The following is a 26793-nucleotide window of genomic DNA, read 5'->3' on the forward strand; positions in this document are numbered from 1 at the left end:
TTTGTTTACAAATAAAAAGGCTAGAAGTTGATATAAATATAAATTTTCCGTTTTACACATTATGAACATCATTAGTTTTGACCATCCCTCGATTTGTTTGACTATCGTCGTTTTCATCTTCCTCTAATTTTGAATTTGTTGTTCTTGGTGTTTTTTAAAAGCAATACATTTATGCTTGTTTTAAGACAAAATCTCTTAATTCTTTTCATTTTTATGTTGTACTTTACAACCTCGAGTTCAATAAAGAGCTCAATAAAAATAAATAAGTGTATTAAATAAACTTTAAACAACTTCTAATTAAAAATACACGGAAATACTGAAAATATGTTTTTTTTTTTTAATTTACTACTGTTTATCAATACTATTTGGATTTTAGGAAAATAGGGAAATATTCAGAAAGAAAAAGCTACTAGTACACGTTGGTCTTAAGGTTTTGAATATCAAAATTGAAAGGAAAAACAGCATAAAAGAAATCAACAATTATTCGTTGTTAACAGATTTCAAAACACCATTAAATAGTTCTATTTACCAAATATGAGCACTGTTTCAGACATTTACGGAATCGGGTTGTTTTTTACTAAGCAAATATAAAATGAACCTAAGGATAGACAAATGTTTAGATTTAACGTTATAGAACCCACACCTTTAGTAACTCAATTGAAGACTGGAGCTGCTGCAATTGAATTTCGACATAATACACAAAAACAAGGACTGCACTTATACGAAACTTTTAATAATGCCAACAGTGATCAGATAAATTCTGACATATGTATATTAATTCAAAAGCATTTTTAATAGCTTCAAATTTTGAAATGAGAAGAAAAGCTCATTTAATCCATATGGTATCACAAGTGATCAACTACTGATCTAGATGTATTGACTTTTCCAGTCTGTGACAACAAGAAAGTACCAAGAGCACCGATACCTGAATGTCTTAAGCCTTTTTCAAATGTTGTGGTGGACTTAACATAAAAGTTGTGAGCTTAAATTTTACTCCAAAGTAAAGACGAATTGCTTGAAATGTTACCTAATATATTTCTTTGGCGTTAGAGAAGAAGGTCTCAAGTTGATTTTCGCCTTAAGACAAAGACGAGACGCCACTTACGAGACTTTTAAGAATGCTCCCAGTGATCTGATAAATTCCGACATTTAATGTCTCGAACACTTTTTCATAAGCTTCAAATGTTTAAATTAGAAGGAAAGATCCGTAAATCCATGTGGTGCACAAAGGATAAACTACTGTTTAAGGTGTGTTGGCTTTTTGAGTCAGTGACAACAAGCAATTACCATAAGAACGGATCCCCGAATGGCTTAGGTGATTTTCAAATGTTGGGATGCACTTAACATAGAAGTTAAAAGCTTAAATTTTACTCCAAAGTAAAGACGAATTGCTGGAAAGGATTTTCGCCTTAAGACAAAGACGAGATGCCACTTACGAGACTTTTAATAATGCTCCCAGTGATCTCATAATTCCGACATTAATTTTCTCAAACGCTTTGTTATCAGCTTCAAATCTTTAAATGAGTAGAAAAGATCCTTAAATCCATATGGCATCACAAAGGATCAACTACTGGTCTAAGTGTGTAGACTTTTTAAGTTAGTGACAACAACACAGTTCCATGATAACCGATCCCCGAATGGCTTAAGTCATTTTAAAATTTTGGGATGAACATAAAAGCTGAAAGCTTCAATTTGACTTAAAAGTAACAATGAATTCCTAGAAAGGTTACAAACTATATTTCGTTGGCGTTGGACAAGAATGCCTTAAAAAAAAATAGCATTTTAGGTTCGTTTAATACTAACAACTTGAGTCTAGAAAACCTGTTAAATATTGTATTAATTTAGTGTTTAAACAATAGGACAGACAAATTCATATAAGGTTTTGATATTAACGTCTTAGGTTCATTGAGTCTGTGTGATCAGTCTCTGACTTTTCGACCTTATTGCCTAACGTCAAAGATTGAAAGACTTTGCTGAAGTCTGGACATTATCGCCGAAAAAGCTTTTCCTTAACTCTTGTAAGTTCATTAAATGATGAAATGGCTAAACGGAGCAGATGATAGTTTTTTTGAAATAAATAAATAGACCGACATCTTGAAAATTATAACAAAAACTAAATTAATTTGTTTAATTGTTATTGTTTTTTTGAATCAGAAATGTTTGTAAAAAAAGAAATTATAAATAATATTTTAGACTTAAACTAAATAATATTGATTTGTTTTTTATTGTTTTTCTTTTCTTTACTAACCTAATCAATTCACTTAAAAATTATAGAAATTACAAAAATTAAAGGAAAAAATAATATTATTTATTTATATGCATATAAAAATACACTATAAATAATAATAGATTACTAAATAATATTTGTTTAAATAGATTTGGCTTATATATTATTTATTAATTTATTAAGGAAAGGAAAAATAGTAAACATAGTGAACACTAAAAATTAAAAACGAAAAAAACTTTTCTAGGTGTAGGTATTATGTTATGTAGGGCAAGGAGGAGCATTGCAAAGAGAAAAAGGATATTTTTGTTCATTTAAGCACGATCTTTATAAAAACAACAATTAAAATACAACAATTTACTTGTCTTCTTTATCTTTTTCGGTTTTGTTTTTGTTTTTGTTTACCTACTCCTCCACAATTGACTCTCATTCTTTTTGTATGCCATGCGGTTGTTGTTGCTTTGGCTTATCGAATATTTGAAGCTTCGATTTTACAGCACCATCACAGACCATCAGGCGTTGTTGCGTTGGTTTTTTGTCCAAGTCAAAGCAGAACGCTTCGTAGTCTCCTTGACCATAGCGACTACGGAAATGCCTCGAATCGTATCCACTCAGGTATTCTGATCGTAAGTTAGCCGCAGCTACGGCTGCTACTGCTGCGGCAGCTGCCATGGACGAAGATGAGGTTGTGGAGGAAACTCCACTACTACTACTGCAACTACTGACGGCGGCAGCAGCAGCTGCAGCTGAAGACGACGTCACCGACGAGGTCTTAAACGAATCAGGTACTTTAAAGTTGCTCAGCGTTTGCCCCTTGCGCTCGAAGTACTCGACGATTTTGGCAATTTGTGCCGATCGGGTGTTGGGATGCGAGGAAAACGACCTCTCGTCCCACAGCAGGGAATCCGATCCGGCTAAACTACTGATGTCATCCGAGCTATCGGTGTATATCGATGATGTGCGGTTTTTACTGTACAGCAACTGATTGGCAAACGGCGACTTTTGAATCAGAGAATTGATCTCAGAATCAAGCGCTAGGCGGTTAATAAGTCCCATGTCGATTGAGGTAGCGTCCATATTACTCAGCAGATGGTGATGGCAAGGATACCGCTTCCGCACATCGGCCAGTTCTAGGTCATCCAGACTCCGCAGCGAGCTGACATTCGTTGACGATGCTGCTGCATCGTCAATCATCAGCACCGAGGAGGAGTCATTAAGGTTTTGATTGGATAGTTGGCTATTTTGGAAATAGCAACACCGGCAGAGGTTTGCCAGTTTATCACTAGACGAACCGTCTAGATTTAAATGTGTCTTAAGTTGATCCATGCACGTGCAGGGTTGTGAATTCTTGAAAGTGATGGCATCTGCGTCCTCATTGAAGCACGAAAAGAAGCCACTCTCGATGGAATCGCGGCGGGTGAGCGTCTTGGGGGTGACAAAATCTTGTCCCTTTGTCTCGTAGTCTCCAGACTGCAATATCGTCGACGACGGTGGTAGAGGTGGCTTCTCGTCTGATTTCACTTTGATGTTGTGCTCACTGCCCTCGTTTTCTTCGGACGAGTGCGAATCAGATGTGCCGCCGACGTCATCGTTTTTTATGTTCCTAAACAGCGGGTGATTGAAAAGCGAATTGGCTCGATATTTGCGCGGCAGAGGGAGGTTATCCATTTTATTTGGCATTGTAGATTCTCCATCGCTGCTCGACTCACCATCGGCACAATTGCCACTCGCTCCATTCACCTGATCGTCATTGGACACACAGAAAGCTTCGAGTTTGCTCTTGGCCGATGGGGAGAGCTTTAGCTCTATAGCACTAAATTTGCGTGTCACATTTGGCGAGGTTGGCAGACTCTTTGGCTCTGTTGCGGATTTTGTCGCCTTTTGCAAGGCTGCGAGTTCTTTGAAGAACGGCGCCGACATCTCAAAGCACGAACTAAACAAATCACCCACACCTGCTGCGTAAGTCTTTGGATTCGCTCCCAGGATCTTTTTCACACCCCTGAGCTGAGCCAATGCTGTGAATGGATTGGACTTGACCCCATTGTGGTCTAGTTTGATGGGTTTATACTGAGGATCTTTCAGGCACATCGTTTCGGCCACTTTTCGCAGCGTCAGGTTAAGTGAAATAGGCGACTCGGGTGTTGGCGTGCAGACGGTCTTTTGTCGTTGCATTTGATGACATCGCGCCTTGTCGCTTGGCGTTGTATGCAATGGGAAGTGTATGATATTCTCGCTCATCGACCGCCTGTGCTGCAGCTCAGCTTCAAGCTTCTTTGTGGCACGCCGCACTCTGGTTTTCAAAATTCTCGTCTCGAACTCATCGTAGCCCTGACTACTGCTCTCATTGGAACTCGTTGGCTGTGGACTCATGCCATTGGCACCATTTGAATCGATGGAATAGCGCTTGCCACCATTACTACTACTATTATCGAGTCCATTCGGACAGCCGTTCATTAAGGTACTACAACTTCCACCACTGCCATTGCTGGTGATTGTTATTTGACTCTCCGAGTCACTGCCACTAGGGCTGCAGGTCAGTTCAAGTGAGCTCAACGGACTCACATCCTCACAGAAATTCTCCCACATGATGTTCAATTTCTTTACGATGTCATTGAAAGTCGGACGACTTTTTGGATCATACTGTAAGATAAAAAACAAAAGTGTTACCTATGGTTTTTGAGGTTTTGAGTTTGATTAAACTTACTATACAACAATAAAATGCCAGTCTTAAAAACACAGGTGGTGTGTCCATCGGACACAATTCAACAAAAGCCAAATAGTCTAGACCAAAGGAATCGGTTCGTGGCATTATATCCGGATCGGCTTCAATTCGTGCAATTGTTTCACACAAAATGATGCCAAAGGAGAAAACATCACTGGTCTGGTCGTACCATTGACCTTTTAGGCACTCTGGACTTACCCAATATGGTGAACCGACTGTGTCAAGTCGTGTTTTAACACTGAAAGTACAAATATTTAGATATACATGAGTATGATTGATTTATAAAGTATATTGGATTCAAGGAAACTTACCCTTTGTCAGGAATTTTCGCTGCTAAACCAAAATCACCAACGACAGCATCAAGAAGACCATCAGGTAGCTTTCTTATTAGAACGTTCTGAAAATAAGAAAATAGATGTTAATAATCACGTATTTTGGAATATGAAAACTAAAAAGCTAAATTGATAGAAAAAAGATCAGTAGGTTTTGTTTGTTGAAGAGATAAATGGTAAGACCTTTTTGGGAATTGGCAAATTGGAAACCTGGTTGGTTGAAAAATTTCACTATGAATTTCAAATTTGCTGCTGTATAAGCCTATGGACTCATGCATTCGAGCCTATGTCAGTCAAAGGAACCTAAACCTCTTATCCATGAGCGAGAGAAAAGTCTTACGGAGAAAAAGAATTCCCGTTGTGAGGAAAGACAATTCAGGAGGAGATATACTAATGAGTTATAGGAAATATACCTTAAAGCTGATGTAGCCGCAAAGATAGGGCCGTAGGCTAAGCCCGTAGCACGCATGAGCGAAAAAGAACTCACACGGAAAGTTCATTGCGGAACACTTTATGGCTTTGTGGCGTCCACTATGACACCTTAAACCTTGGAGTAAGAAATCAGGCGGCGTGCTTCGGCCAACAACCATGAAAGTTTGAGATGTACAATTAAAAAGGCCCCAAAGTGATCGTGGGTGTGCCAGGATTGATGTACTCATCGGTAAGGTCGACAAAGCAAGTTAGTAAGATCTGCTTGGTTGTGGTAATTAGATGAAATAAGGGTCTTACCGTTAGTTGATGAAAAGAAAGCAAACATAAACTTTTAGGATAACAAGGTTTAAGAAGTAAGATTAAGAAGGCAGTTCTATAATTATTTAGAGGGCGTTACTGTTGTGTTCATAAATAATAGACATCCCTGATTGTAATCTTTCGTTAAATCACTTAGCGCATATCCTGTGTGGTGAATTTATCTTAAAATTTAGGTTAAGACTTAGTGTTAAGTCAGTCGTAATAAAGAGTGCAATCAGTAAAGATAAAGCGTGTTTTATTTCTTTCCGTAAATATAATAAATGGCGACGAGGATAAAAGAAAATTTATAAATTTCTTAAAAAGTTAAAATTTTACAACTTGCACAACATACATTTAAAATTAAAATAAATTACGATTCATCGAATAAATTTCGATTACTATTCAAGCAATTGGTCAATTGTGATTTTAAAAAGCCTGTAGATGACAGAAGATAAAAAGGTTAAGGATATAAAACCTGAAAAAATAATGTCTTACGTAGGAAGTATAAGTGAATTCGTACCCGGAGAAGACTTCGATGCTTATAAAGATCGGGTACAGCAATATTTCATTGCAAATGAAATTGCATCAGAGCGACAAACACCCGTGTTCATCACCCTCGTGGGCTGTGAGGTGTACAAAGTCTTGAAGTCCATGACTGCACCTGCCTTACCGAGCACAAAATCGTTTGATGTTTTAATACGCTTATTGGAGCAACACTACGCTCCAAAGTTTAATAAAAGAGCGGAGCGCTTCAAATTTCAAAGGGCTAAGCAGGAAGAAGGAGAATCAGTCAGCGATTTTATTATAAAACTTCGAAACCTGGCTGAAACCTGTAAGTTCGGTGATTTTATTATGGATTCAGTAGTCGATGCAGGAAAATTAAAAAACCTTGCTTTGGAAGATGCTCTGACAGACAAATTCATCGTGGGGCTACGAAATGAGAAAATCCAACAAGTTCTGCTCGCAGACGAAACAACATCATTCGAAAAAAGTTGTGAGAGAGCTCTGACGATGGAAATGTCACAGAAAGAACAGCGATCGATGCAGCCGGCAGAAAAATATGTAAACGCGATTAAGCACAGATCATCGAAAAATATTGAAGCACGTGTTCGCAGCCGAAGTAATGATTCTGGTAAAAGCCAGATAACGAGGAATTGTACGCACTGTGGAAAGTTTCATCATGATAAAGACTGTCCAGTTAAGTATTTATCGTGTTTCAAGTGTGGCAAAAAAGGCCACATGTCAAATATATGTTTTTTTAATAAGAACGATCACAAAATATCGAGACGACGACGTCAATTTAAGCCAGTGCATAGTATACATGCGATCCGTGGAGAAGATGCTGCAGAGTTGGTGGTCAAGGTGGAAGGTGTGTTGCTGAGAATGGAGCTGGATACAGGAGCAAGTGTTTCATTAATAAATTCTAGAGATTATAGAGCTAAGTTTATTCATTTAAAATTAAAAAATTGTAATATCGATTTAAGTACTATTTCAGGTCACAAGTTGTCAGTTTTAGGAAAAGTTGTTGTTGCTGTGGAGTTTGCTGGTGTAACAAGAGAGCTGGAGTTGATTGTGGTGGACGGCGCATATTTTAAGCCATTATTTGGAAGAACCTGGTTTTCGTCATTGTATCCAGATTGGAAATCCAAAATTGCACTTGATAAAGGGTTTGTCAACGTAGTTAATATGGCGCACAATGATACTGTGAGTAATAAAATTGTAGAGTGTTATCCAAATGTAGTTTCTAATGACCCAAACCAGATGATTGTTGGATATAAGGCAGAGATTCATTTAAATGAATGTAAACCAATCTTCCACAAAGCGTACACTGTTCCGTTTCGTTTGAAAGACGCTGTGTCCAAAGAAATAGATAGATTGGTTCAGGAAAAAGTTTTAATACCAATAAAGCACAGCAAATGGGCATCCCCAGTAGTGTGCGTCCCAAAACCTGATGGTAGCGTTCGGCTTTGCATAGATTGCAAGGTCACAATTAATAAGCATTTAAAAACGCAGCATTGTGCTTTTGCAAATATAGAGGACATTTTTGGTAGCCTTTCAAACTGCGCATTTTTTAGTGTCTTAGATTTAGCTGGTGCTTACCAGCAGTTAGAACTCACAGAAGATTCAAGAGAGCTCCTTACTATAAACACAATGAAGGGTTTATTTCAATTCATGCGTTTAAGTTATGGTGTTGCCTGCGCACCAGCAATTTTTCAATCAACCATTGATCAAATTATATTAGGTATTGAAAACGTCTTCGCATACGTTGACGATATAATTATTGGAGGGAAAACCTTAGAAGATTGTCAACAAAAACTGTATTTAGTTTTGGATAGATTGAACAAACATAAAGTTAAAATTAATCTGCAAAAATGTAAATTTCTACAAACCTCAGTTGAGTATTTAGGGCATGTTTTAAGTCATAATATAGTAAAGCCTAATCCGAAAAAAGTCGATGCCATAAAAAATGCGCCAGCACCTAAGAATTTGAAAGAACTTCAGTCGTACTTAGGATTAATTAATTATTATAGGAGGTTTATTCCTAATTTATCGACTGAATTGAAATTGATGTATAAGTTACTACAAAAAAAGAATCCTTTTAAGTGGACTCAAGATTGTGATAAGGAATTTGAAAATTCCAAAAAATTAATTATAAACAATAATGTTTTAACTCTTTTTGATCCCCTTAAACCAATAATAGTTTCTACAGATGCAAGTCCATACGGCGTAGGAGCAGTACTTGCGCATTTAATAGACGGTGTTCAGAAACCCGTTCTTTTCGCTAGCAGCACTTTATCAGATGCTGAAAGAGGTTATTCGCAACTTCACCGCGAAGCCTTGGGGGTCATGTTTGCTGTAAAAAAGTTTTTTAAATATCTCTATGGAAAAGAGTTTACGATTCAGACTGACAATCAAGCATTAAAGGAGATTTTTAACCCTAATAAATGTACAACAGCCGTTGCAGCGGCACGGTTACAAAGATGGGCAGTAACATTGTCCATGTATCAATATAAAATAGTTCATCGCCCTGCAAAATATTTAGCAAATGTTGATGCTTTATCAAGGTTGCCAGTAAGCGAGTCTACAAATATTGAATCAATTAATATAAATTTAATTAACTGTATAAATAAGGTGCCTATAGATTTAAAAAAAGTTGAAGTACAGACTAAGAAAAGCCCTATACTTCGTAAAGTGTTCAATTTTGTAAAAAATGGTTGGCCAAAAGAAGTTGATAACGAGCTTAAACTTTATCATAAATTTAGAAATTTCCTTAGCATCGAGAATGGATGTATTTTTTATAATGATAGAGTATTAATTCCAAATGATTTACAAATGCATGTTTTAGAATTGTTGCATGAAAACCATGATGGTATAGTTTTAATGAAAAAAGCAGCTAGGTCATATTTATGGTGGCCAAAGTTGGACATATCAATTAAGGACTTTATTGAATCTTGTGAAGAATGTCAAGCTACTAGAAACGTTCCAAGAGAAATTGTTAAAACAAAATGGCCTAGTACTATGTATCCGTTTCAAAGAATCCATTTAGATTTCTTTTACTTTCAAAGTAAAACGTTTCTTATTTTAATAGATTCATACAGCAAGTATCTTGACGTTGTACAGATGAGTTCAACGAATGCTAAAAGCCTAATACAAAAATTAAACTCAATTTTTTCGGTGTTTGGTTTACCTGCAACCATAGTTACGGACAATGGTCCACCCTTTGCTTCTTGGGAATTTAAACAATTTTGTAACAAAAACAAAATTGAATTACTTCACAGTCCTGCATACCATCCGCAGTCAAATGGTTTGGCCGAAAGGCATGTCCAGATTGTTAAAAATAATTTAAAAAAACATATGTTGTGTTATAAACAAAATGTAGATTTGCGCGAACATATCACCAAATTTTTGATGCATCACCGAAACACTCCGAACTCTGTTACAACAGCATCTCCATCAGAAATGTTATTTTCATTTAAGCCTAAAGTTTTACTTGATTTAATTAATAATAAAAAACAGGTTTCATTTAATTTAAAACATAATTCTAAAGCAAATTTTGTATATAAAAAAGAAAAAAATATAGAAAATCAAAGCTATTATAAATTACCTTCATATAAAGTGGGGGAGAGTTGTATGTACAGAAACCATATTAAAAATTATAAAAAATGGATTAATTGTATTATTATTAAGAAAATAACTTGTATTCGATACATAATAAGAATTGGAAATCAAACTAAAATTGTACATGTCAATCAATTAAGAAAACTGAATTTAAAACCTAATTATAATTATATGCATTCTAAAATTCCTAAAAATACAATTGAAGATAAAATAAAAATAAAAGACACAAATTGTAAAGATAAACAAGTAGAAACTATTCAAAGAAAAAAGAAATTAAGAAACAAATTTGAAATATTAGATGGTGTAAGAAGAAGTGGTAGACTTCAATCAAAAAATAAAACTTATTATAAGTATAAACAATACAAATGAATTCAATACATTTAATTTATTTTGAATTTCCTGAAAAAAAAAAAAAAAAAAAAAAAAAAATAATAATGTATTTAATTTAGTTTCAATACAAGAGAATGAATTTTATTTTGAATTTTTTGTAACTATGTTAAAACTAAATTAATCTTAATTTTTGAATTACTTTTGAATATAGTAGATAATGTTTAAACCTATTAGGTTTTAAAATAAGCAGAGGAGGATGTTGTGTTCATAAATAATAGACATCCCTGATTGTAATCTTTCGTTAAATCACTTAGCGCATATCCTGTGTGGTGAATTTATCTTAAAATTTAGGTTAAGACTTAGTGTTAAGTCAGTCGTAATAAAGAGTGCAATCAGTAAAGATAAAGCGTGTTTTATTTCTTTCCGTAAATATAATAGTTACTAGCGCAAGATTAGTTTACTATCGTTTAAAACATTCTCGTCGAAATTTCAGCCAAATCGAGTTCTAACTATTGCTTTAAACGCGCGAAAACAAACAAGAAACAAACATGTCCGCAAATTTTAGTAAAACGGAAGTAGAAAAAAATCGGTCTGTGAATCCATTCTTGTTTTCAGAAGGGAAATCGAGCAACGAAATCAAAGAACACTTGGACGCTGTCTACAATGACTCTTACCATAGATTTTTGATGAGCAACGCCCAGGTGTGACGAAAATGGCTACTACGGAGGATAACGTAAAAAATCCACGATTTCGTAATGGCAGACCGCGCGCCGATTGAAGGCACTCGAAATAGCTGAAATTTGGGTATGAGAAAGTTTTCGGAGAAATAGGTGCGCTTTTGCTCATCAATTCAGAGCAGTGTTTTACGCTGTTTAAGCTTAATCCGAAGGAGTTGAGACAGAGGATAAAATATGGATTCACTGGTACACGCCAGAGAGATTAGGAACAGTCAATGGACGTCACCGGCAGACGTGATCGGAAGAGAACAATGACTGCCATATCGGCCGGAAAGGTAAGGGCACTGTTTTCAGAGATTTACAAAGTGTATCTACATCTATTACCTGGGGAAGGGTAAAACGAACACAGGGCTTTTTTAAACCGAATTTTTGGCCAAGAAAAAAGTGCTCTTCCACAATGACAACGGACCGGCTCATACTTCCACCTAACCACAGCCAAATTGTTCGAATTGGGTTACGAACTACCGTACTCTCCAGATTTTGATAAGTGCCACTTCTTTTTATTTCTAGACTTAAAAAACTCACTCGCCGGGCAGAAGTTTTCATCGAATGACGAGGCTACGGAGGCCCCCTTTGCAGACCTTGAAAAAAACCTAATTTTTAGACGGGTAAAAGAAATTGGAGAATCGCTGGGTGAGGTGAAAAAATAAATAGACTTTTTCAAAATGTTCGTTTTTCTTTTGTAGGCTAAGTTTTTATCGAGCCACCCTCGGTCGTGGCTCAAGACATTTAGGTTTTTTTTATATAATAAGCACCCAATCAAAGGATTCTGAACCTCCATTCTACCAGAGACAAAGTGTCAGCATGAGCTTACGAGGAAAATCTGAGGAACTAATTTTTGTACGGCTGAAGTTCGACTAGAGGGTAAACTGATAAGAGCAATAGTTATGGTCAACATTTGTTAAAGGGATGTATGCAACTGGCTATTTCACTAGAGCATAGTCCGTTGAAATAACGGTACATATTTGTGAGGCAAAAAACATGAGGCAGCATTGAGTTTTCGGAGCATTAAATTCTGCTCAATTTGTGAAGAGTTGAGAATCTAAAAAAGGGATAAGGAGTTGCAGGTAACAAATCATGAATAAAAACGAGAAAGAGTATGGTAGGCAAAACAGAAACCTCAGGCACACCATCTCAAAAAAATTATTTTGAATTTGACGAACATCAACAAACTCTTGTCAATCAGTGCAATTGTCTATACGAAGAAGTTTATGTTGGTTTGCAAAATACGCATGAGCATGCCTTGATATTTCATAAAAACAACAAAAGATTGTTCAAAACTTGAAAACAGTTTTTGTAAAAATTTAAGAATTTCTCCAATTTGATTTCAATTAGCTAGGCCAATTGTTACGAGTCTACCAGTTTATATAATTTATTATAAGTCTATCCTTCCCACAAAGAGAGTTCCCTCCTTAAATCCCGATGACTAATAGCTATAAACATAAACAACGGACGGAAAAAAGGAACAACAAAGAGCTGCACGTTACGTACAGTATACATTATAATTATAAACAACTTACCTTACTAGTTAGATCCCTGTGAAAAATACCAGCCTCATGCAAATACTGCATGCCTTTGGCAATTCCAAGCGCCAGTCTTATTTTAAGGGAAGGACTTAATACTTCATTCTTATTAGCTAATAATTGCTCCAAGGAACCACCATTAATGTACTCGGTCAGTGCATGGAGTTGTCCCTCTTGAACGCAAACACCCATAAAGCTGAAAGGAGAAAATAAGAAAAAAAGAGTTTGTTAGTTTATTAATTGAAAACTGTCAGGACAGGGTGTTTTTTTTTGTTAAACGAAAGAAAAGAAAAATGTGTAAAGATAGTTTTTTTTGTTTTTTTAATTTCGTTTCTATTTGTTAAGGCGATAACATATAAGACCAGTAGCTTCTATGGCTATTACTTAATCTATCCATCAATGTCAGATGGAAGGACAGTGATGTACCACCTCCTTTAGTTCCAGTCCAGACTGACTGCATAGGTAGGTACACATAGTAGATGCCCTAGAGAAGGAAGGTTAACAAAAGATTTTCTCGCTGAGCTGCTGCTGCTGCAGGTTACGTGTGAATAGTAAATGGTTAATGGAAGTGCACCAATGCAAAGGTGTAATGTAAAGCTCAGGTTCAAAAGGATGAAAAGAACAACTACCGCCTGTTACCGCCTTCTCTTAAAAATAAAAAATAGTGAAGGTTGCTTCTTTGAGTAGATGGAGTGCCACTTAAATGGCTTTGTTGCATGCAATTGTCTTGACTATAACAGAGAACGAACGCTATTTTCAACAGGTGTTATATCTAGAAGTTAAATTCATTCAATTGGATTGGATTGACACTGACATTTGAGTGGTGTGAGTTTTGGTTGCATTTAATGACATTTATACATTAATCTTGTTTCAAACATCAGAGGAGGACAAATGGGGATTTTTGAATTTAACTATACGCGGGATTACATGGAATAAGCCCGTTGGGATCAAATGGTAGACCTCATGGTCAAATTTAACTGCAAATTTTCTAAGGTATCTTCTGTGGTAGATATGTAAATAGAAACAAATGTACATCCAATTAGAATTAGATAGGAGAAATACTCAGAAGAGATTAGAATTGTTTTGCTAAAGAGGATTATGAGGTTTTGAAATGTAAGGAAAATTCATTTTTGAATACTTACAGCTTGGAAGAAATTTTACTTGAAGCTCATAAATATGCAAATACTTGCTGTTGATAAATCGAATTAAATGAATTTAACTAAGGGTCATGGGAGTCTTTTGATATTGATGGGAAACTATTTAACAAAAGTTTATAAACAAAATTATGCCTTAAGTAAGTGCTGCAGTTTAAAATAAATGCTGAAAATTTATGAGTTGAGTAAGGAATTCCATATTTGTGTGATAAGAGAATTGGTCTCCTTCAACATTAAGCTCAAGGGTAAACTTATGAGTATTCCTAGCGGAAATGCTTCTGATATATAATTGAAGATTCTTGAGTTGTTTTGTCCATAAAAGTTTTGATACTTAATGTTTTCGTGGTTGCAACCGGGTTTTTTCATCGTTTTTAGAGCTGCATGCATGGTTCTATATATTTGAATAAATAGTTTTGGACAAGAGACCATTCATAAAGATAAAAGCATAACACTTGTGGATCTGCTGCTAGAAGTGTCTAGTAGGGAATTGACTCGTGAACGGGTCTTTTTAGTTGTCATTCATTGTTGTGATTCTTTTTTGCAATAGGCTGAGTAAGACTATTAGTGTACGTACAGGGTTATTGCCAAAGAAAGTGAATAAACATGGGTTTAGAGTTTTTAAACACCAATTTGTAACCAATTTTATTTTCTTTAAATCGTAATCGTTAGATTACAAATTACTTTGCATTACTAGGCACAAGGCTAGGTTTGTCCGAGGTTCAATTAGACACATACCAGGACGGTATAATCGCTTGGGACTGCGTTGGAACGCTTCTACTTTGGTTTGGCAAATAGGTTCAAAACTCTTTTTTTGAAAGACAAAGTGCACATTATACAAAACCCTAAGTTTTTCTAGTTCTACTCTACGGCGCCAAATACTTCACTTAAATTAAAAAAGGAGAATTGATTCTGAGCACTTTCGGGAAAAAAATTCTTCGACGTAAATTTGGTCCTATAGGCGAAAAGGGTGAATGGAGAAGATTCAATCGTGAACTTTTCGAGCTGTATAAATATTTCTAAAATACACTGGAGCGGCCACATCGACCGAATGGACAACAAGGCTCCAACGCAAAGAAAGTCCTTGAATCTCAGAACCCAGGTTCGATACGAAGGCCGAACCTCCACTTCAAAGATCAGGTGATTACTAACCTAAGAGCGCTTGGTCTCACAAGGGACCGCAAAGAATGGAAGAACGCGATATTTCAGACTAAAACCCTCAAAATCGGGAGTCGGATAAGTAAAGTAAGTAGTTGGTCAACAGTGCAATATCGATCACCACTACACCTGCTGTTCATCGACTTCGATTAGGCCTTTGATAGCGTTAACAGGGAGTACATCTGGTTAGCTTTGAGGAGGAGAGGCATCCCAGAAAAATTAATTGGTATTATTAAAGAAACATATGATGGAACCAAGTGTCACGTTCTGCACGATGGTACGTTGTCAGATGATTTTAAAATCAGTAGCGGAGTCAGACAGAGCTGTATTCTGACGCCAATATTGATTTTGTTGGTGATAAGCGATGTACTGCACGCATCTTTGTCAGGTAGCGGACGGATCCAATAGACTTTGACATCCTATTTAAAGCATTTGTATTACGCGGACTATGTTTGCTTACTTTCTCACAGGATCATGGATCTCCATTAAATGACAACAAGTATGGAGAGAGAAGCAGAAATTGTGGGCTTAAAATTAATTCCGGTAAAACAAAAATGATATTTCCTCGCAACCGGTGGAAAAAGTGGAGATCTTTCAATACTTTGCAAGTATCGTCTCCATCGAAGGCGGACTCGAACAAGACGTCATCTGTCGAATCGGCAAAACAAAAGCGGCGTTCGGTATGCTGTCGAAAATTTGGAGGAAGAACTGTATCAGCTTAAAAACAAAGCTACGACTGTTTCGCACAAATGTCAATTCAGTGCTTCTGTATGTGTGCCGCACTTGAAAGGTTACTTCAGCTATTACAAGAAAGCTGCAAACCTTCGTGAATAGATGTCTTTGTAGCATCTTAAGGATTTTCTGGCCAAACAGTATTTTAAACGAGGTCCTTCATAGAAGGACAGGTCAGGAACCTATAGACTCTATAATACGAAGGCGTAAGTGGCAATGGATTGGACATATGTACGTTTCGAAAACGTAACGACTGCATTGCAGGCCAAGCAAGGCAATGGAATCCCTTCACACAAGAAGTAAGAAGAGCTGGACGACCGAGAAGCACAAGGCGCAGGAAAGTCGAGTCGGACTCAGCGTCACTAGGCAAGTTGGAGAGACCTGAAACACATCTCCGGAAACCGTACCGCATAGGCGTAGAAGAGGCCCTATGCCCCGTAATTGGTTCTTAACATACTTAACAGGTCTGAGGACCTAAGTAAGTTAGTAAGTAAGTAATTGGTAGTTTGTTAAATTCTTGTGAATTCGAATTATCAAGATCTAATGTAGATCCACTAATTTACCAGCAGTAATTTTGGCACTAGTAAAACATCGTCTTTTTTCCTAATGATGAAAACAATCATCACGTATCATTTAAAACAGATAGGCAAATTAATAAGAGTCAATGATTTGACACTTCTAGACTTTCGTAGGATCCAAGAGCCACAAAAAGATCCTTTTCAAATAAACCTGCTACAAATTTTAATTGAGCTCATCGAATAGAATGAAAAGTACTTCTGTTTAACTTTTCTATGAGATTTGTCGTTTAAAATCAACAGCGCTTACTTACCTATCCTACTTTATGTAGACTTTAATTTAAATTCTAAAAATGGCGCCCAACGAAATAACATCTTTCTCCTTTTTTCTTTCTGTCGACTAAATTTGCAATTAAACTTCAATGAATTTCGTGTCGTTGCTTCATAATTTTTTTTTATTTTGCTTTCAAAATTAATTTCAAACAAAGGACAAAAGAAAAAGAAAATAAAAAGTGTCAAAGTTCAAATAGAAGAGTGTTCACATTGCTTTAGTCCTCCTCCAATCTCTCACCTTATATAGCGCGAGAAAAAGTTCACACATTCACAATAGGCAATTATCAAAAGCAAAGCAGGCATAACTACAAAGTAAAATAGCAAAAGAAAAAATAAGAAAAAGGAAAAAAAAGGATGCCTAGGCCAGCAACCCTCGCATTTAAATTACAATTTACAAAATGACAAGCAACATGACACTTGGCATTTCAAGTTCTGTTTGTTTTTGTTTTTTTTTTCTTCTGTCATCCATTCCAAGACTAATTTCGACTGCAGCGACAATACCACTGAGAGTCGAGTCAAGTCAACCAATTCGACTACACGACCGACGCACGACGACGTGACGCTGACTATTTCTTATTGTTTTATTGCCAAGGACAATAAGGAAGATGTTCCCACATGACATGTGTAATTTAACAACAACAATATGTAAAAAAATAATTTAAAAAAAGAAGAAGAATAAGAATTTGTATAAACCTCCCATGATGTCGCGTTGGTAGGTAAATAATATAAAATGTCCTCCTACTGAGTGCCGGATATGACTTAAGCAAAATCCGGATATAAGAGCAAGACTGTGTACCATGGTCGGGTCGTCCGTCTTCTGGGTGGGCTTGCTGATGTCGTCTGTCGTTCGTCGTTCCTCCTTGTCTACTTCCACCTGGGTGCTGATGATTACTTAGAATAAACATTCATCATAAAGGAAGTTCATATAGTTCGAGAGGTAGAGTTTGGCGTCTGGGTTGTCGCAGGTTTTTATAAATAAGGGGGTCTATCGTGAATCTCCTTGGAAATTGTATTTCCCTAGGAATTTTTCTTTAATTGGAAATAAATTCGCTTCAAACAGAACTTTTCAATAATTATAGCTCTATTTTCCGTAGACATTTTTTCCCGACAGAAAGTTAATCTGAGGGAAAGTTTTAAGCATTATAAGGATTCCCAATATTCGAGAAAGTTAAACATTAAGAGGGACATTTTTATTCAATAGGTTAATGAATGCACTTATAATGTTTTGAAACAGCAATCAGAAAATATAGATAATATCGATGCACATTGGGAACTATAAAGCCAGAAAAAGCATTTTACATTCGTGTCGTGCGGCTGAAGAAAGAATCTCTATGCTTTATAAGTGGGGTGCAAAGCTGTTCGGCATTTTATATAATAAGAAACCAGACACAGAAAAAGGAGACTCTCTTATCTTCACCAACTCCTTAACATTGCTCAGAAAATCTTTTATGCAGTTATATGTAAACGTCTCAAGCCAATCGTCAAGATTGGTCCTTATCAGTGTGGTTTTAGACCAGGAAAGTCCACACTCCACAGTCGATCAAATAATCAAATTACGACAGATCCTGGAAAAAACCCAAGAGCATCAAATCGACATACACCGTCTTTTCAACGAGATCAACAGGGACCAACTGGAAAGAGTCATGTCTCATGTGTTGGCATTCATGGTAAACTTTTCCGTTTCTGAAGGATGAACATGGAGAATTTTGCGCTACTCCATAAAGGCTGGAAACAGCATTTTGATGTCGAAAAAGGGGATCGTCCTTAAATGAAGATTGCAGAGCTTAAAAAAAAGTCTGTCCAAGAAGTTTTGTGAGTATTAATTAAGGCTGAGGCGGCAAAAGTGGGTTTAATTGTTAATGAGGGCAACACATAGTGTATTTTGTCATAATTGAAAGGGCCTACAATAGCGAAGTCTTGGTCAAAACGTTACTATCGAAAACACTAACTTTGATGTAGTTAAGGACTTTGTCTAACTGGGCTCTGCTGAAAGTAATAGCAGCGATGAGATCAAACGAAGAATTTCTATTCCTTACCGCTGTTTCCTTGGGCTAAGAAAGCAAATGAGTAGTGAGGCCCTCTCTCGAGCAACTAAAGTGTCGCTATATAAGACTTTAATCATCCTGCTATACGGTGTAAAAGTTTGAACTATGACAAAAGCGGATTAAATCATCTTGAATTGTTTCGAGAGAAATGTTATTCGCGTGATCTACGGTCGCATATGCATAGAAGGTAAGTGGAGGAAAAGATGGAACGACGAGCTCTACGACGAGCACGTGGAAACCAATTCTACGGCCTGAAAAGTCTTCGAATTCACGACTAGTGGTCCGCACCCAACTTGGAGTGCGCAACTGAAGACTAGGTACCTAGGTACCGAGGTAGATGTTATAGTTTGTGGGTGATGTTCTAGTTCACACAGGACTGCAACGCCACCTTAAGTCAGTAAGTAATCAGGAAATAGAGGAGACATCAATGAAAATTGGCAATGTTTCCCAATGTAAATGCTGGCTAAAACATCACACATTCATGTAGTGCGGCCTTAGAAAGGATATCAAAAGTCTTAGAAGTTGGATACAAACAATATTAAAAAGAAGAGAGGAGAAATGTGTTTTGTTTTGCATCATATATGTATATTGTTTTTCGTCACTTTGAGAGCAAGTACCATCTTTTTTTTTAAATTCTTAAAGGTTGGGACCTAATAAAAGTATCAGCTTTTGCTAGATGTCGGCAACTCTACCCTCTTAACTATTCAAAAATAAAAGAGGAACGAACTCACAGCGCCGCCGACATGATGTTATAGAAAACACAACCTAGAGAATTTGCATAAGAAGGACAGTACATTAAGCCTTTCCATTTCGAACATAAAGAAGCACGTAGGACACGTTAAGCATTCTATGAGTTTAATAAATCTTCAGCTTACATCTTGATGAATTTCCTTATTATATTTGTGTTCTTGTTAAGCAAACAAAACACAAAAGATAAAATACTTGAAATTCAATGCGGTACAATTCTTTTTTAGTGATTATCTGATTATTATCAACCTGTCACATTGGGCATTGCTTTACAAATGATGCAGCCAATAAAGTATTAAGTTTTATTGGAATGGATGTGCACTTTTAAGAGGCGCTTAAAATAAATTTTATAGCTTTTGTCGTTGTTGTTTCTTTATCGACTTGGATTTTGATGGATATTGTTGAAAAAATGGTCAACGAAATACTTGAAGGTCCTTTTTGTAAGTTTAAATTCTTTTTCAGATTTAATGGGTGTGTGATCTTGGGCCACAATCAGGAATGGGATTTTCTTTGTAATTCCTTATTGTCTTTTAAGCGAATTAATAATAAAAGCATTTCTTAATTGATTTACAAGAAAGATTGTCGGCTAAGAATTCTTCAAAAGAAAAAGTAGATTCCAGATAAAAGAATAAATAAATGAAGCTATTGTTAAAATTCCTTGTAAAGTGTCTCGTTTTTCTTTTTTTTTTTGGATGAAGGACAGAAATTAATGATGTTCTCTATGATATGAAATAGAGAGAACATTATATTTCATTTTCGTCCTTCGGGAAATTTCTATGTTTGCATATGAAGAAAATTGAATTTCTTCCTAAATGAATTTGCATTTTGTGTGCTACGGACTGACTTTGAGTTTGAGTTTAGTTTATGACAATATCCTTGTAATCCTTGGGGAAGCACATAATACAAATTATATATGAACAAAGTTTGTATTTTATGATTTGTCTTCTTCAAAACTTTACTACATTAATTTAATTTAATTTGGATTTCTTTTTTTTATTATTTTACTATTTCCATTTCTGTGTGTGTTGTTTTAAGTAGATGCCATTTAGTAGATAAATATTTGACTACTTTTGTGGTATGATGAAAAGATTGATGAGCTTTTTTTGGTGGAAGAACATGCAATATTGTTGTTAAATAGAAAAGAACTTGGGTATGTCTGTCTAGACCAGGATAATTTTTCATTTGAATCACGAGTTACAAGTATTTCTTTGGAGCTATACCTTAAGATGTTGCATGTTGGATTCAATTTGAAAAACGATTTCTTTAGTGTCATAAAAGTCATATTGAATATTAAATATTTATAAAATGTCGTGTTCTTGTTACAATTTTTCCAAAGTGAACACATCTAAAATATGTTGAACTGTCAGTTATGAGTTCATCAAAAAGGTTGTCGGGTTTTTAAGGACATACATTAATAAAATAATGCCCCCCTTAACCTGCACACAAATCAATAACTATTAATTTGTTCATAATTGTAAAAGTAAGGTGTGATTAAATTGTATAGGGGTTTTCAATAAGAACTTGACAGCTTTGAACGGTGAAGGGTGAACGCACCCTTTCTTTTATCATCGAACTGTCAATGTTAATTTATTCAGTAAAATCAACATTTTCATCGTGATAAAATACACGTTCAAGAAACGTCACAAAATTATACATATTTTTACAACCAAATTCGGTAATTTTCACGGCTTTCTTAGGAATTGGTCATTGCTTAGACCTTATTATGGCGTTTTCGATTTAAGGGTCTTGGTTTACAGCCATACAAGACTAAGCTGATTATAGAATTAAAACCTATAGATTAATTATTGCGATGTCATTCTTTAATTGGATTCTGGAGAAGATGCGCCAAGATGATGAATTTTCATGGCAAATTCATTTTTAGTGACGAAGTTCATTTTGGCTCAAAGAGTTTGTCAAAGATCAAAATATGCGTAATTGGACCGGTGCAATAATGATCGTTAGGTTACTGTGAATGGCCAGCGTTATCGCGCCATCATTACCGATATGAAATTGAACTATATGTGGTTTCAACAGGATGCTACACAGCACACAATAAACTTATTGAAGATTAAGTTTGATGAGCGTTTTATCTCAAGAAATTGGCTAGTTAATTAGCCGCTGATTAGATCATTACCTTTTGGGCAACGTCAAGTCATCACATCGGTCGCTGCAAATATTTCGGCAATGAGTTGAGTTCTTTCATTAATGTTTTGAATTCTATTTTAAGCCGATACTAAAGCTTGTGAAATAATCCAAATGTTTGGTGTTTTATTTACAAAGAAAGTTGCCACGTCTTTATTTGGAAACTCTTTATAATCGCTGAACAACAATGTTCCTATAGACTCGAAATACTTAGTAAAAGATTATGATGAATGTTGTGTTTTTATGTTTCCGTCAACTATGTTTCAAACTGAATAATTCTAAATAATACAAATCTGATTAAAAAAATGGCTAGGAAGAAAATGAAATTCGACATGACATCGATATCTTTCAACAGAAATCAATTTTAAGCAGTTCTGTTTAGTAATTGGTATTCATCGAGACACTTTCGTCATTGTTTTTAATAGTGTTTAAGTTTGAAGACTGTTTAGATCATTCTATAACAAATCTACCCTTTTAGCCAGAGACCAATTTACAGCTAGTTTTGTTGCATACTTTGGTTGATTGGTCTATTGAAAGTAAAACTTTAAAGGAATCTCATTACTAGAGCTTTTGATTTGGCCCAAAGTAAAGTAGAGTTAAACATGCTGACTTTAGTTAAAAATCAGGATTTGATGGTTTCCACCAATACTTTTTAAAAATACCGCACAGGCAATTGCTTTACCACTTAGCATTATATTTAACCGTTCTATTGACTCAGACATATTTCTTAAAAGTTGGAAAAATTCATTTATATTTCCTATTTACAAAGCAGGTTCAAAAAATTATGCCCAAAACTATCGTCTAATTTGTAAAATATCAGCTATCTCAATATTTTTCGGAAATTTGATTTATAAGAAACTTATACTTTTATTAAAAGAAGTGATCTCTCCAACGCAACATAGTTTTGTAAGTTGTAGATCTACTTACACAAATCTTATAATTTTTTCTAATTTTGCGCTTACAACAATGGCGAAAGGTTTTCAGGGATTTATACTGATTTTGCCAAAGCATTCCATAGAGTTGATCATCATAATTTGCTTCGAAAGCTTGGGGGTATGGTTTTCACTCTAATCTATTGAAATGGTTTGAGTCGTATCTGAGTGATCGAACCCAATTGGCAATAGGCTTTCTAATGCTATTAAGGTTACATCCGGTTCTCCCAAGGAAGTCATCTGGGTCCTTTATTGTTTCTTCTACTTTTCAATGTTCTTGTTCATTCACAATTTCTTATGATTTCTACTAACCACGCTCACTGATGCTTCATTTCGGTGATCGACGGGAACCGAAGCTTTATCAGTGACTAGGACGTTGTCCATTGACTATCTATAGTAGCCAAATCAATGCTAGGATTTATTAGAAGAAATTCAAAGGAATTTAAGGATCTCTTCACTTTTAAGAACCTGTATTTCTCATACGTCATGTCTATTTTGGAATATGGCTGCATTATATGGAATCCTTTTTATCTCATTCACTCAAATAGACTAGAAAGAATTAGAAAATGGCTTTCTAGATATATGTTTTACCTATTACGTTGGAATATTCCTCGACCTTCATATGATGCCCGATATTTGCCAAGAACAACCTAGGCGACCGAATCAGAAGAAAAGTAGGAGAAGAAAAAAAGAAGACCAATGAAGGAAGCAACCACCAAAAATCCGCGCTTGTGACAATTTAGCAGACTATCGATGACTGAGTTAAAGTCAGAGTCATAATAAAGAAATAACCTCTATACAAAAATGTTCACTACCTTCTTAAGTAAGACCCTGCTTCCGACGAGCATACATCAGCCTGTAAACATAGGGTGATTCACAAAATAATCATTTCCAAATATCCCAATATTACAAATGGTTAATTTCAACCACATAAATTAAGATCCGACAATTTCGAATACACGTTTACTTGACTATCCGTTAACTCTGTACTTGATCAGTGCACCGGATAACCGGGTTTCAAGAGTTTTACTTTTCAGACGCATGAGGCAACATCGGCTTCTCATTATTTTGGAAAAGTTAATTCGCGTTTTATAATTTTCAATGTCTATTTTGGTTATGTTTTAAATTTGGAAGCCTTAGAACATAACTGACCATTTTTCAAATCTTTCTTATTCGAAAACAGAACAATTCTTTTTTTGTATCGCTCTTCTAGGCAAGCTTTTTGCTTACAACTCACAAATAACAATAATGGAATGCATAAAGTCGATCTCATCAATTCAAAATTTTTAAAAATCAATACCAGTAATTTGTCCAGCGCATCCTAACTTATCACAAGCAAATTCTATCCTCCCTGGTTTTAAACTTCTATTGTGGTATCCTCTGTTTGACCCTAGAATTAACTAATTGGAATCATATATCAATAATTGTGATGTAAATTCTTTTAAACATTTTCGATGGGACTTTTTTTAAGTTTGTGGAAAATCGTTAATTCGCTTTAACTTAAATCGTGTTACTCTAAATCTTATCCCTACTTACAACGAGCTTAGGCTTTTTATCCATTTTCCTTAAATATACAAAATTTACATTGTTTTTTTTTAAATCCTGACTGACAGTTATTTAAAGTTGTCAAAATCCAATTTTAAGTTTTCAAATAAACCATCCATGAATAAAGAAATTAAATTTAATTATGTACACTGAGGCGTATACGTGTTATTTTGCCGATTTTATTTTCATAATTTATCTTTTAGTCAAATCTTTACAGAAATATGTATTTTTATTATTTGGAATTCTTTAGCTAAGGTGTAACTGTTTCATTTCATATTAAATGCAAGGTAAGAAATTCTTAAGTATGTGAAAGGAGGAAGTAATTAACTTTTTTTTAGATAAATAAATAAAATAATTTCAAAATTACTTGATTTCAATCTAATAAATTGAATTTAATTGAAAATAAATATAACTTCATACCATTTGAATGTAATTTTGTGATTAAATTTGCACAATATATTAATTCCTATATGTGTGTATGACATGAACTTCCAAGCCTTCACGAAACCTTTTATTTCCAATACCGTACAGCAACAGTTTTATCCAATAAACTGAATCTATATTCGTAGGCATATGTACGTAAAAACATAATATTTCAAAGTTTATCGACAGAACCCACATGACCTACGTACGTAGCTTATATTATTTTACCTCTGCATAATATACTAGATACTCGTGCTGTGTTATCAAATAGAGTTGTAAATATTTTCCATGGCAGCTATAAAACTCAGCAAACATATTTTTGTGTGTCGAGAACAGGTACGAGTACTAAATATATACAAAGTACACAATTATATGTACACTGTACATTATGAACGCGTATATTGATATTGCAACAATTATTTAATCATAAAGTAAAGCTATTGGTAGAGTTTCAGTTTATTTACACTGAAAAATATATCAAGTCAAATTTAAGCATATTTTCTATATGAAGATGAAAATCAACTTGAAACACAGGCTGCTATTACAAAAGTCGAGATGAAAATTTCTTGTCTACCTCAATCCTAGTAGTCAATTGTATTTTTGTGATCTTCTATATTCTTGAAATTACGTACGTTTATAACAAAGGGTTTTCCAATAACAAGTTTCATATTGAATAGGCTGACATTTGACCAACTGTCTATCTTGGAGCTGCCATTTTTTGAAACTACGCAACTTAAAACTATTGCATTACTAAGAAAATTGGAGGGTTTTGAGTTCCTGAATGTTGAAATGACAAAGAAAGCCACAGTACATTAAAACATTCCACATTCGTGTAGTACTGCTTAAGAACGCATCCCTGAACTTGACAGTACGATTGGGAACATTCTTGGAGAATCGAGTATTAAAGTTGAATTCTTTCATGCGAGAAATGTAATTGACTATATCCTTTTAAATAATGGTAAAAGAGGGAGAATCATAAAACGTAACGATGATATCATTACCAGTCAAATTTTACTCGAATATTGGTCGTCTTATATACAACAACCAATTCAGACGAAAACACATTTTTCTTGCAGCATCTTAGGAAACTCATACATCGTGAGATCGCGTAAGTGATCTTTTAAAAGAGTTGGAGATATATCGAGAATGTCGAGATTTTTATGTCCTTGATCCAAGTAACACCCTTGGATAAAGGCAAAAGTAAACTATGCTTAAACCACATAAGGCAGAATTGCGTTTTCGACGCATTACATTTTACTAGATTTCTGATTTCTCATTTAATTATGCAATCAAAGTCAGAATTTAGTGAGCTTATCATACATTGTCGTTAAAGGTTTACATAAAAAGAGAATGGTTGTGAATTAGAACAGCCAAAGGTACTAACGTAAGCGCGAATATGTATTAAAAGCTTCAGAATAGAGATCATTTATAGAAAGAAGAAAAAGGATAGGAGACAGGACAGAGCCCTGGGGCACACCAGCATTTATATTATGGTTTTCAGACTTGAACCCATCGAATACTGTTTGTATTGAATGATCCGAAGGACGAAATCGTCAAAACTGAAGAAACGCATTTTGAAAAAGAGAACCTAATGCTTAACTTCATCAAATTTTTTGAAAAATTTGAAGGGCAGTAATCTAACTATTTCCAAATCAAGGTAAAAATTCGATCTACTGTTCGGTACATATCATCGACATCGTTTCTTTTGTCTTAAACTTTTGAAATAAAACTTTGTTTTAAATGTTTAAGAAAATCATTTTAGAGCTTACAAAATTACTTTAAAATTTTACACAATACAAGCTTAAGTATTTTTTTCAGTCTATGTTTACTTGTTCCTCATAAAATAAAATTTATTTACAGAACTTCTTATTGCCTTTGTAATAATTGGGTTTATGCGATAATATACGTTCTTGGCAATATCGTTCCCTGGCGGCGGCGTCATTGGTGGGTTTATATAAATAAAGTAAACATTCTTTCGTATTCGCAAACAAATTATTTAGCACATGTGCCGAGGAGGTTTATGAAAACTTAAAGCACTATAATAAAGATTCGTTTTTCCACCTTCTCTAAAGTTGGAATTTTTGAAACTATTTAATAAAAATTCCTAACTAGGGAAAACTCTGACAGATACTTTTGATGACTTTTTTTGATAAGGGTGTTTCCTGTTCAATTGAGTGAGGGTGGTTGACAGATTTTGTCTTCTTCTTTTTTCCAATTTTATTCAATTTATGTATCTTGGATCATTACAAGTCAATGATTCTTGATACTCGTAGCTCTAATTGAAATAAAAAATAAGTCTCTTAGCTCGATGCACACATATATCCTACATCATCCCGTCATCGGAGTTATCGATT

At 35.1% G+C, this 26793-nt stretch overlaps 1 protein-coding gene across 1 annotated transcript in view; it reads right to left on the reverse strand.

Annotated features, from left to right (window-relative positions):
• LOC129942402 (uncharacterized) overlaps nt 1-26793 on the reverse strand; it is a 319524-nt gene continuing 292731 nt past the window's right edge. The window contains exons 4-7 of the mRNA XM_056051314.1: nt 12714-12912; nt 5258-5343; nt 4929-5184; nt 1-4864 (exon numbers count right to left, since the gene is read on the reverse strand). Coding sequence (XP_055907289.1) covers nt 2651-4864; nt 4929-5184; nt 5258-5343; nt 12714-12912 — 2755 coding nt within the window. The 3' untranslated portion in view covers nt 1-2650. The remainder of the gene's footprint in view (nt 4865-4928; nt 5185-5257; nt 5344-12713; nt 12913-26793) is intronic.

This window comes from Eupeodes corollae, chromosome 1, assembly GCF_945859685.1.
Source record: "Eupeodes corollae chromosome 1, idEupCoro1.1, whole genome shotgun sequence".
Lineage (NCBI taxonomy): Eukaryota > Metazoa > Arthropoda > Insecta > Diptera > Syrphidae > Eupeodes > Eupeodes corollae.